This window comes from Girardinichthys multiradiatus, chromosome 21 (genome assembly GCF_021462225.1).
Source record: "Girardinichthys multiradiatus isolate DD_20200921_A chromosome 21, DD_fGirMul_XY1, whole genome shotgun sequence".
NCBI lineage: Eukaryota > Metazoa > Chordata > Actinopteri > Cyprinodontiformes > Goodeidae > Girardinichthys > Girardinichthys multiradiatus.
The window spans coordinates 20,075,198-20,088,442 of record NC_061813.1 but is presented as its reverse complement, the minus strand read 5'-3'; the positions used below and the strand labels follow the sequence as shown (position 1 = coordinate 20,088,442).

The 13,245-nt window shown below is 41.3% G+C and overlaps 1 protein-coding gene across 3 annotated transcripts in view; it reads left to right on the top strand.

The window, feature by feature from the left end:
- Positions 1-13,245, top strand: part of myripb (myosin VIIA and Rab interacting protein b) — a 163,639-nt gene that overhangs the window by 146,173 nt on the left and 4,221 nt on the right. For 2 of the 3 annotated variants that reach the window (XM_047348954.1, XM_047348956.1), the window contains 7 exons: positions 1,427-1,524; positions 1,668-1,748; positions 2,082-2,234; positions 3,834-4,020; positions 4,916-5,442; positions 6,197-6,340; positions 6,543-7,307. In XM_047348954.1, coding sequence (XP_047204910.1) covers positions 1,427-1,524; positions 1,668-1,748; positions 2,082-2,234; positions 3,834-4,020; positions 4,916-5,442; positions 6,197-6,340; positions 6,543-7,307 — 1,955 coding nt within the window. Of the gene's footprint in view, positions 1-1,426; positions 1,525-1,667; positions 1,749-2,081; positions 2,235-3,833; positions 4,021-4,915; positions 5,443-6,196; positions 6,341-6,542; positions 7,308-7,594; positions 8,325-13,245 lie in introns of those variants that run through there. The other variant, XM_047348955.1, reaches the window with a different exon arrangement.

Sequence of the window (13,245 nt, the reverse complement as noted above, 5' to 3'; positions counted from 1 at the left end):
AATGTAAAAACTAAAAATTGAGTTGAAATTTCAAATCACCAATTTAAATTCATAGATTGTTTTAAAAACCTGAAACATTCATATTATTCTATAACTTTAAAATATCACAGCCAGCTATTTTTTTAACATTTCTAAAGTATTGGATAGGTGGAGATCTACAGCGATATCATTGATTTAAAAATTAAAATAAAATAAAATGTCTGCCTTAACTATTGTATTCTTGTCAAGTATTTAATTTCTTTGGTTTTATAGGACAGCACAATTAAGAACATTTTACAGAAAAAGGAGCTGCCCTCTGGAAGGAGATGGAGGAACTCCAATTGTTCTGACTCTCTGAATTCAGTGAACCCAAGAAACCTCAAAAAGAATACAAAAAACATGATGGCTGTGCAACATCAAGTTAAAAAGTATTTCAGAGAAATGTCCTTTCTCTTCGTCTTGAGTTCACTATAGAGAAATGACTCCTTTTCTCCTGGAAACATGGATGGAGTATTGAAGTAGTATTTTAATGTTGGGCTGTAAAGGTACTGGAGAGTAAAACAAGTACTCCTAGTTCCACAGTTGTTTATATTAGGTCTATATCCAAATAATGTGAAAATCAAAAAGTAATTTAAGTATATTATTAGCCAAAAGAGTAATTGCCCTCTCATTGAAAAATCTTGGACCAAGAATAAGTAGACGGGCATATGAATTGTCTACATCTTTTCCATTAGAGAAAATTACCTTTACGATCAAGCATAAACCAAAAATAAATTTCACTAAACAACAAGAACAGACTTAACACATGTTGGAAATGTCCGATTTTTTTTTTTTCTGTTTTTATTTTGCTAAAAACAAAAGTGGGATTTTGGGGTCAGCCTAAGGTTGGGCATCAAACCCATTTAAAATTAGTTTAATCATTGAGCTAGTAGGTTGTTTCTTGTTTTTCAAAAGGAACAATGTTATTAACAATGATGTTATTTGCGTAGCAACAGCAATGCAAAAGATGTAACAATAAATTGTCTGGGGTCTGATTAGGAAGTGTCCTTGGCACGAAGCCACTAAAGCCGGTCCTGGTTTAATGTTTCTGATGACCAGTCTTCGCCTGCTGGAAAACTCCATCATGAAGCACCTATATATACTACCACCATGATAATGAACCAATCTCTCCACAAAGGTTTTGTTGCTGGTTATTCGCACATCAAGTCACATGTAATGGTGAGGGTGGTGCATTCTTGATGCACCCTAGACGACCTCTCCAAGAGCCGACGAAGACTATCCACACTGATTCCTGTTTAATACGTTTTCATCTCCTTGTGAAGTTTTAGTACGGTTTGAAGGGGTCTCAAAGATCAGGATTCAGCAGAAGCCTAGCTGAGTAGGAGCATTTCACCGTGGTGTAGGTGAATATCTGAGCCATGTCTGTGGTCTGTTGTTGCGATAACAGGACACAGTATGGCAGAGACACTCACAGTCGCCCTGCGTGTTGCTGAGGAAGCTATAGAGGAGGCCATCGCTAAGGCGGAGGAGTTTCGGGACAGTTTGGTGGGTATACTGTTTTTTTAAATGTGTCCGATGTTCTTCTCCTATTCTAACTCTTTATACGACTACTTTCCCAGCCATGTCCTACTTCTTTTCATCTGACCTTTATGTAATTTTCAGTCTCTTTGAATGAAATGTGTGTGCAGGAGAAGCAGAATGAGGCTCGATATCTGCGGGACCACAAAGAGGAGCTCATAGAGGAACTCGCAACAACGATTGTACAAAAAGTAAGCTGTGCAAGGGGTTGTTGTCTTTTTTCAACATCTTTATTTTTCCAGTTCATCAAACCAACATTGTTAAAACTACAATGAAAAAATAGTGTGCATTCATCTTGACTGTTTGACTGAATTTGCAATGATGTTATTGAAGCATGAAACACTGAGCTGAAATTAAAGTAGTAGAATAATTAAAGTAATTTTGTTAGAGTCCTATTTTCATAAGAGAGCTGAAAACTATTGAACATATTATATTAGTAAGTTAGAATCTATTATTCAATGGATCTTCTGCTGTTTTATTTTTAAATACGCATCTCTCTCCTTTCTTTCTTTTGTCCTCATCAGATCATTCAGAGGAGAAAGAAATCAGAGATGCAGACAGAGTATGACTTTGTCTGGCCACAACCTCAATCTCTAATCCAAACCGGCGAGCTGCCATCTCCTTCCCAACCTCACACTTCATCACAAGAGCCTATAAGGAACCCATATCCTCTTTGGGTGAGTCCCTTTCATTCCATCATACTGTTAGTCAGAGATACATTAACAAACTGGCCTCGTGGTGGCAATAAACCGTAACTGTGTTCAAAGAGACTTAGCTTGTTTTTTTCCTGCCTACAAGCTGCATATTTACTGTTTATTTGACAGCACTGTTTAATGTTAGGTTTTGGTAAACCTATCATTCCCTCATAGTTTGTGGGAAATGAAAAACAAAGTGTCTGGATGTGGTGCTTTGTAAAATGTAAATGTCCTCCCTGTAAATGTAAATATCAGTGTTTGGTCAATAATTCTTTGATATTATGAAGTTTATAATTGATTTGTACCTATAATATTTTAAATAAAATAGTGCATCCTAGACTTCATGATACTGCAGGCATATATATTAAAAATGTTATTGTGATTTAATATTTCATGCAGCTCTATGTGTTTCTCAATTAAGAGAGCTATATTCTGCTAAAGGAATCTAAACCACTTAAATCACCAAGACTTAAAAGATCTGAATAGTTTTAATCACAGTGATGTACTGTGCAAAGATTAATGCTTTGATTCTAATCCTAAAATGTGCAATGATTTAACAGAAATACTGGGCAGTCTGTTCTAAAACCTCAGTTGTCTGGCCAATACCTTTTTTCCTCTAGATTTCTCAGTAAGCAAAAGTCAGGGATGCAGAGGTTGCTCTGAATGGCATTTAAACAAATTAGGAACACATTTCAGCTGAAAAAATGGGACCTAAGAAATTCCGAACAAGCAGTTTAGTTTGCATCATTTCAGGCAACGTTTCAATCTGGAGAGAAGCAAGAATAACAAAAACCAACCAGCAGCAGTTCGACTTCCCACTGGATCCGGCTACCAGCCAGCAGGGACTCCTATAGATTTGTCATTGTCGTGTGTGTGAGCGAAGCATCAAAGCGGCACCCCTCACCACCCCCAGGCCTCTCGGTTTCCCGCTGTTTCGCTCAGGGAAGATCAAAGTCCTGTGAAATACGTGAGGATCCTCCTAAACTTCTCAGCCCGCCTGTTTATCAGCTTTCTACAAACACACTCACTGAGATACAGTGGATGCAAATGGACTCTCACAGCTGCCTCCCTGCTCTGTAACACCACGGATTAAGATCATATCCCACTCATTATAAGGGTTTATGCCTTTTATCTTAAGAATGTTTCTCCTTTTAGGCTTTCCTTGAAGCTAAACACAGAAAACTATTGTTAAGCATTTATCCTAATGAACTCTGAAATGATCAGCAAGCTTTAAAGACTGAATGTAAGGATAAAAAGTTGTGCACTGAAAATAAACGCCCTTTTAATTAATTTTTGTCCAGAGGGAGATTTTATGAATGAGAATCAGTGCATATCATTTTATCTGCTTGTTCTGTAGCGCCACCTGCTGTGGGGACCATTAAATCACAGCCAACATTTTTTTTTTTTTTTCCTTATTTGTTCCTGAAAGTAAGCAACGCTTGTTTTCCTAAAGGTTTTCCATCTGGAAAACATCCTTCCTAAAGTCCTTTGACGTTTCCACTGTTGTGTTTTTCTGGTAGAGTCGGGTCCTCCGTTTACTTATTTTGCTCATATCTGTGGGTTTCATGCATCCTCTTGCAGCGTTCCCGGTCAGCGTTCTCCCTCACCAGTGAGGACTCCCCAGAGAAAGGTCTGGAGGAGGAAGAGGAGGAGGAGGTTGCTGCTGCGGGTGGTGGCGAAGGTTTGCAGGAATACGCTTCTCTAAAGAGGGAGGGCAAGGCTGCATCCTTACCTGGCTGGAAAAGCATGGATCGCTTGGACAACACAAGTAAAGATCACAGTCTCTGACACATTAACACTTGTCTTGACACAGTGTATTAGAAAAGTCATCATAGCCCTTGAACGTTTTCTGTATTTGTTACGTTTCCAGCGCAAAGTGTGCAGATGTATTCAATCCTGCTTTAATTTGATACCCCTAAATAAAATCTAGTGTGACCAGCTGCCTAAATCCAGCTGTTATCTGAAGGCTTCAGAGGCTTGTTAGAGAACATTAGTGAACAAACAGCATCATGAAGACCAAGAACCACAGCAGACAGGTCAGAGGAGAAGTTGTGAAAGTGTTAAGTAGGAATATGTGGTAAAATAATATTCCAAGCTTTGAACATCTCACATCTCTGTTCATCACCATAATCAAAGAAACACCCAAGAGCCCCATAGTAACTCTGGAGGAGCTGTTATTGTTATAAGTGGAGCATTCCACAAATCTGACCTTTTATGGAAGAGTAACAAGAAAAACAAATGTTAAAGGATGTAATAAGGCTGAAAAATGGCCTGCATGGCATAAAACTAACACTGCACATAACTTTGAACACAGAATCACCGCACTGACACATGGTGGTGGCAGGATCATGCTCTGGGAATGCTTTTTTCCAACTGGAACAGGGAAGCAGAGTAAAAGGGAGGATGGATTGAGCTCAATACAGGGGAATCTACCAGGATAATGAAGCTAAACACCCAGCAAGTGCTACAATGGAACGGTTTAGACCAAAGCATATTGATGTGTTAAAATGACCCAGTCAAAGTAAAGACCTAAAACCACAAGGGAATTTGTGCCTGCAGCAAAGTATTGACTCCAGGCCACATCTTTCAGATTTTTATTTGTAAGAACTTGTGAAAATCATTTTTAAAACCTTTTTAAATGTCCTAATGGCTATGTGTTTCAGGCACATCCTCGGTACTGCAGAGTCCAGACGGGAACTGGATCGCTCTGCACAGCTCTCAGCTTTCCCGACCCAGCCTGCTCACCAAGAGGAAGAGCCTAGTGTTCAGTGTGCTGGAGAAGGAGTCCAGCGTGGTCTCTGCTTACGATGAGATGGGATCTGACTCAGAGGAGGAGGACGAAGGCGGATGGGGTGCGGCGCTTCAACAGTTTCACCGCAAATTGTCAGACGAGACTTACTACACGGACTCGCAGCATGACCCTGAATGGACTTACACCCAGCACGCTCCAGTTACTTCGCCGTCCTCTGGCCTGTACACCAACACAGAGACCCTCAACTCAGACTCTGAAGCCTCATCAGTGCTGTCTGCATGTCCTCGTAAACCCACTCACGACTTGTTAAGGAAGAAAGGACCAGCTGACACTCATCTGCACCCTCACCAGCAGCCGGTGTACCATCAGCATCTGCAGCAGAGCTTATCCCCATACTCAGCCCAAACAGAGGCACTGGATGTAAACTTTAACCCCAAGGTGATGTTTCATTATTGTACTTCGTAGAGGCAAAAACTGCCGGCAAGCTGGGAAAGGAAACTGGGGGTCGCAGTTTACAGTCAATCAAGTGCTCCACTCCCATCCCCTGATTGATGGCTTTGTCCATTTAGATCGTTTTGGTCCTTGTACCCTTTCTGCAAACTATTTGACAAAAGGGTGCAAATAAGTAAAGGTCAGAAAATTCCTACTAAGGGATCTGAACTTTATTTTATGTGCATCAAATTCACTATAATTGTTGGTAGGTGTGAAAAGCATAAACATAAATCCAATGGCGCTTTCACAAAGTATTCATTTCAGGATTTGGAACAAGTTATTGCAGTTTTGTTCATTTTACACATTACAAAAAACAGATTTGTGAGTTTCCCTGTTGAACTGTAGAGGATAAAGCCTCAGGAAAGATGGAAAAATGGTTGAAATCATTTATCAAAACCTCATTTTACAAATGAAAAACCTGGCATTTTGACAGGGATGTTTAAACGTTTGGCATCTGCTTTATTGCCCAAAATTCTGTTACATGTTTGTGTTAAAGGAAAATGCTGTCTGTATTTTCCCCACATTTTAACTAACTGATTAAATCTGAAGTCTCTTGTTTGTTTCAGAGGCGACAGAAGAGCCAGAAAGGAAGCTTACTTTGTAACTTTCAGGTTCAAATGTAAATGTGTGCCATCTGATACTTAAGAAGCATAAAATGCCAACGCATGCTGTGTCACCTCCCGTCGTTGTTTGATTGCAGGTAATGGGAGACAGCAGCGAGGGGGATGACAGGCAGTGTGTCCAAAGATCACGGAGACGCAGGAAAAGCAAAAAGGAATCGTCGACAGAGCAGAACAAGCCCGGAGGCCCGAACCATTCACAGGCCATTTACCCTTTAGCACAGGTAAAATATCTCATTGTTCTTATTTTGTTTTTTTTATCTCAGATCAGATTCCTGCTTTGTTACCAAGAAATGGTTTGTATCTGTTACAGATACTTACTGCCAAACATGTTTTATAATGTAGTCGTGTATTCTCTGTAGTAGACCAGATGATTTTGAACACAGAATTACTTAGCTTGCACCTGTCTCTGTCTGCATGTTTCAGGAGAACAGTGGTTTCCTACTCAACGCCTTGCTGAAGAGAGGTTTGAGTGATGAGCAGCCAGTGCCTGACTATACGCTAGCAGTAACAGCTGCACCAGATGCCCTCAAACTAGATGCCATGACACCCGAGCCAGAGGCCTTGGACACCGTGGCTCAAAATTGTCCATCCCTGAACCCTGCTCAGCCCAATTCTGTGGCCCCGGGGCCAGAGATCTTGTCTGGGAGCGTGGGGCCTGAATCTGGTTCTGAAGATCATCTGGAAGAAGAAATACGATCCACACTCAGTCGGCTGGCCAGCCGAGAAAACAGCAAAGACAGCACCTCATCTGATGAGGAGGGCGCACGGTCCCCTGAGGACAAAGTGACAGATAAAGAAAGTGAGAAACAGAGAGTGAAATCAAGACCAAAACAAACAGAGAGGCAAAGGCAGTGTGCAAGTGCCAACAGAGAGAAAGAAAGTGAAGCAATGGAACAAGTGAACGGACAGCTGATGAAAAGAGCTCCTGGACTAGCGAAGAGTGCCTCAGTACGAGAGGAAACAAGAGTTCAGGAGAGGAGGTTAGAGAAAAGAGCTGAGAGTTTTGTAGAGAAAGTAGTTGAAAAGGAGCAGAAAAGAGGAGAGGTGAACAGAGTAAATAAGAAACAGTGTAAGAGAAATGGAGAGAAGGAAGCAGCACAAAAGGGTGGAGCCAGGATGAGTGGATCTAGCGCAAGTTCACCTGCTGTTACACCTTCTTCCCAGGAGGGGGGGCTGTCAAACAACCAGGTGAGATGAGAGATGAGAAACACATTGGGTTTAATTTTCATCCATTTTTCAGTCATTCACTGTCTCTGGCATATATGTCTGTTTGTCGGCTTTATCCTAAACGTCTTCCATTATCTCAACATTTAAAGTTGTATTTACTCTGTTTTTGTCCTGTGCGCTCACTGCTTTGTTGTGTTTCGCTTGGCTGGTTTTATTTGTGCTGTGTGTTTCTCTATGAGTGTGTGTGTTTGTATCAGAATGACTTGGAACAACAACAGAGGCTTCTGTTGCTCTCTTCTGTCTTACAGAAGGTGAGATCATTGTGTAGCTGGAGAGCGACAGCGTCCTGCAGTCTTTCAGGAAGCCACGATTAAAGACAAACATCTGATCCACTGAGACAAAAAGTTTAATTCTCAATGTAAACTAGGAAAAACGTTGAGTGTGTGTTTTAGCAGCCTCTCTGTGTTTGTCACAGTGGATCTGTAGAAAATATGTTTAATAATGAAAGCCTCAAAAGGTCAGAATGAGCCACAGCCATGGGTCCAGTAATTTTATATGTGTGGAGCAGCTAGTACTCTCCTCGACCAAAGTAATCTACCTCGTTTCTCCTCCGTGTACACTGCATTGCAAAAGTACTCATACAACCTTTTCACATTGTTTAAAACCACAAACATCAGTGTATCTAATTGAGCATCGTCTCTTATAGAAAAACATGAAGTAGTGTAATTGTAAAGTGAAATAGAAGTGATATGTGGTGTTCAACATATTGCAGAAATATATATATGGAAGAATTATGATTATTGATTAATTAATATTTATCAAGAATTCTAATTTAAAATCACAATTTGAAAAAAAAATCATTTCTTAAACAAAAATCATTACTTACGAATCAAAATCAGAGATGTCCTCTGGTGTTGTAATTATGGCTCAAGGCCCTTGATAATTACAATTATTATATTCTCACTAATAATTGAGAACTATTACTAGATGTCACTGTAATTAACCGCTTCACCGAAGGTGGGGGAACTTTGACCTTATTTTGACTGACAAATAACTCTTGCTCAAAATAAGCACAAACTCTTTCTCTTTATCTACGTGATTATTTATTAAATCAACAGCCCTGATACACCTCGCTATTCTGATTCAATAATCTTCACCTAATCAAGCATGCAAAACTTCTACACAAAAGAGGTAAAATAACTAACCAAACAAGATAAAACAACATTGAGTGTGTATGAAAGTCAAACCAGCAGTTATGGCAAAAACAAGAGAAAATATAGTACTGGGCAAAGCTTTGGAAGGGGCCTCCACCAGGCTGCAGTCATAAAACCCCCAAAGTTGGAGCTCAGTGAAACACAAAGGGTCATAAAACGTTTAGGTGGCAAGCAGTGGAAAAACACTAAGAGTGAAGACAAAGGAATAGTGAGTTTTCACCATGAAGTTCTAGCAGTCCAACTTTAAGTTCACCTGAGTCTGTGCTCAGGTGTTCAAACACAGTGAAACACGCACAGCTTCTCTTTCCATCCAGGAGAGGGACGTCAACAAACTCTTCAGGAGACAGAACCCTCGGAAAGCTGCTGGACCAGATTCTGTCTCACCAGCCAGCCTGAAGCACTGCGCTGATCAGCTGTCTCCAGTCTTCACAGACATTTTTAACACCTCACTGGAGACATGTCATGTGCCAGCCTGCTTCAAGTCCTCCACCATCATCCCTGTTCCCAAGAAGCCAAGGACCACAGGGCTTAATGACTTCAGACCCGTCGCCCTGACCTCTGTGGTGATGAAGTCCTTTGAGCGCCTTGTGCTCTCACACCTAAAAGACATCACCGACTCCCTCCTGGACCCCCTGCAGTTTGCCTACAGAGCCAACAGGTCTGTAGATGATGCAGTCAACTTAGCCTTTCACTTCATCCTCCGGTACCTGGACTCCACAGGAACCTACGCCAGGATCCTGTTTCTGGATTTCAGCTCTGCCTTCAACACCATTGTCCCAGCTCTGCTCCAGGAGAAGCTCTCCCAGCTCAGTGTGCCCGACTCCACCTGCAGGTGGATCACCGACTTCCTGTCTGACAGGAAGCAGCGCGTGAGGCTGGGGAAGCACGTTCCCCCCAAGGCTGTGTTCTCTCTCCTCTGCTCTTCTCCCTGTACACCAACAGCTGCACTTCCAGTCACCAGTCTGTCAAGCTTCTGAAGTTTGCGGACGACACCACCCTGATCGGACTCATCTCTGATGGTGATGAGTCCGCGTACAGATGGGACGTGGACCATCTGTTGGACTGGTGCAGCCAGAACAACCTTGAGCTCAATGCTCTAAAGACAGTGGAGATGGTTATGGACTTCAGGCAGAACCCAGCCCCACCTGCCCCCATCACGCTCTGTGACTCCACAATTGACACTGTGGAATCTTTCCGCTTCCTGGGAACCATCATCTCCCAGGATCTCAAGTGGGAGCCAAACATCAGTTCCCTCATCAAGAAAGCCCAGCAGAGGATGTTCTTCTTGCGGCAGCTGAAGAAATTCAACCTACCAAAGACTATGATGGTGCACTTCTACACAGCCATCATTGAGTCCATCCTCACCTCCTCCATCACCATCTGGTACGCCGCTGCTACAGCCAAGGATAAGGGCAGGCTGCAGCGTGTCATTCGGTCTGCTGAGAAGGTGATTGGCTGCAGTCTACTGTCGCTCCAGGAACTGTACACCTCCAGGACCCTGAAGCGGGCAGGGAAGATTCTAGCTGATCCCTCCCACCCCAGTCACAGACTCTTTGAGACTCTCCCCTCTGGCAGGAGGCTGCAGTCCATCCGGACCAAAACCTCACGCCACAAGAACTGTTTTTTCCCATCTGCCACCAGCCTGGTTAACAAAGCCCGGAAACCACCCTGACATTCTCCCTTTCCCCCACACCCCCCCTTTTTTGCTGACAGGACACTTGTAACCTGCAACTCTATGCGTTACATTAACGCTCAGCTTGGACTCCTGCTTTACTTGCACTGCCATACTTGCACACTGATTGCCTGCACTGTTGTACTGCTCTCGCACCCAATACTGCTCTATATTTACTCTCACTCACTTAAAACTGTTGACATATATTTATATTATATTGTACCTATATTTATACTGTTTAATTTGTATTGTATTGCACCGACAACGCCAAAACAAATTCCTTGTATGGCCAAAAACGTACTTGGCAGTAAAGCTTTTCTGATTCTGATTCTGATCATTTCATCCAAAATCTCTCTGCCCAAACCCTAACCTTGTTTGAACCGTGTTGAGGAGGAGTTGTCCAGGCGACGACGACATTTGAAGAAACTCTGTGAATAAAGGGTTAGCTTCAGCTAACCTCCGTAGCTGTGACTGGGGGCGGCTCGCTCTGTCCGCTGACCACACTGCACGTTAACTGCCATAACCACGGTGATGCGTTCCGTTGTCCTTGCTTTGGGAATCTGCTCCACTCAGCATCGTGCTGGGAACTCTCTAGAAACAGTTAATCTCTGTAAATCTCAGAGAGAAAAGTCAAGCCACGCTTGTACCTTAATTATCCCATTCATGAATGAATAACGGATACACAGACAGTGATTCATTCGTACTTAACTTAATGCATATGATCGATGATCGTATGACACTCTCGGCTCCAGTTGAAGAGTTATGTCTGTTTGCCAGCAAAGAGACATTAGCGCACTGTCTCTCCTGTCCCGATGATCACTGGCGTGGAAGAGACAGGCTGTAGCAAGAGTGGTGCTTTTATTTGGACAGTGACATCACAGGAAGTCCGCAGTTACCCCGTTTCCTGGCTGTGCCGGAAGTAGGTTAATGCAATTTATTTTGAAAGTTCCAGAAAAGTCTGTACTGCATTTCATGTTGTAATCCATGGCTGTGGGTCCCAACACAATTAAATAAAATTATTTTTCCACTTTTTATTAAATTACGTTAATTAGAAGTGCTGATTACAGCTGCTTAGATTAAAGTCTAATATTTTCATTTTTCTAAGTCAACTCTAAGCCACAACAAAGTCAGGTAAACACACACACACACACACATCTGAAATGTGACAGTCAGCGTTGGTCACTGGGCAGATTCATCATAAATGTTCTTTTGAGTCACACTTGCTTCCTAAAAAGTCAATGGCACGTGTACCAGTGATATCTATTTGTGTTGGTTTCATTGGGGCAGAAAACATCTCAGCGTCACAGATTTTGTTTTCTGGCTTTTGTGTTCATATTCAGCATTTGCATCAAGTGTGCAGCCTTTTAAGAGATAGCTTAGAGTTTGGCTTTCATTTGATTAATCAATGTGAAGCAGTGACTGTTCCATATTGTGAAGCAGCATGGTTGATGTGATTATCCACCATATTTCTAGTTTGCGTCATCATCGCCATGTATGCGGACAAACAAGAAGCTGGCTTTTGTTTTTCAGAAAGTATGAATACGGGTGATTCAAGCAAGCAAAAGCTGCACATTTCTATCAGGGTAACATAAGAGAGCATAAGACTTAAAAAAGAAATCCTAGAAAAACAATTACACCATAACTAGTGTAAATACACATTAAACTGATGCTGGATTGCTATAGCTGCAGGCAGTTTGTTTCAGTTCCCAGTGGCGTGCATGTAGTTGAATTTCCTCAGACATTAATGAGATCATTTGATGAAGCTCTGTGTGATGCTGCAGGTCTGTGTTCCTGTTAGAAATTCAACAACACGGCCAGAAAATGAGTCACAGAATAAAAGAACAAATATGAACAGGCATATGTATGTCAGACTGTTTGATCCTGGCTCTTTTCAGTGGCTGAGGACATCTTCACACAGCCATTGACTGGCTCGGATCGATACATATCTCAGAATGCCCATCTCTGCTGCTCCACATTTCTAAGACGACTGGAAGAAAAGATACAACCTCCTTTATTTTGTTCTCATCTGTATACCTGCTTCTTCTAGCATTACCTCAAAACACCCTTCAGAGAGTCACACTTCCTTGAAATAGGATCAATATCCTTCTGATGCCAGTGATCAAAGTGTCACTCAACGATTCAATGATTATTGATCAAAACACATCTGGCTTTACATCCACAGTGTTTTTATCTGTTCAGGGGAATACAACAGCAGCTGTCTTTACTTAACATCTTTACTAGTTCATTATATACTCCCCTCCACATACACTGGAGCCCCTTATAAAGATGTGAAAAAAATAAATAAATTCATGTTTTATTGCAGTAGCTTAATCTTGCACCCTTAAACCAAAGTACATTTAATCAGTGGAGAAAAACAAATAGGAAATAACAGTTTTTCACAAAATCGTTACTACCACAATGATTAGTACCCTTAAGAAATTCTATAAAATAAATGTAAACAGTTTTTTTTTTGATACGTTAGTTGATTACAGAGCTGCTGTAGTTTTTCGCTGAAAGGTTATGTTGCTGACATTATACATTTTTTTATTTTTGTTGTTGTTTTGTTATATAAAATCAGCACATATTAAAAAACTAGCAGAATATGTTAGTTTCCACAACAAATCCATCCATCCATCCATCCATCAGTTATACCAGCTTATAGACAATGAAGGTAACCTATCTTCAGAGGTCATTGGACTGGTCCATCACAGTGCAACACAGGACAAACAACCATGAACACACTCACACCTAACGGGAATTTAGATTGAACCATTAAATAAACTGTTATTTTTTTGTATTATTATATTTTTGGGATGAAGCCAGAGTACCTGGAGAGAACATGCAAATCCCATGCAAATCATCACCTGCTTGTCGTAGTCTGCTTGGGCTCATGTTTCTCATCCATTTATATAATTTCTCATACTCTTGTTCTGCACTCATATTAATCAATTAATTTCCCTGATTTATTACATGATATTATTAGGGTAGATGTGTGTATTTGGACATAAATATTTCCAAATTATGTTTTTCCATACATTTTTGCACATATTTCAATTTGCATTTATTAGTTTGT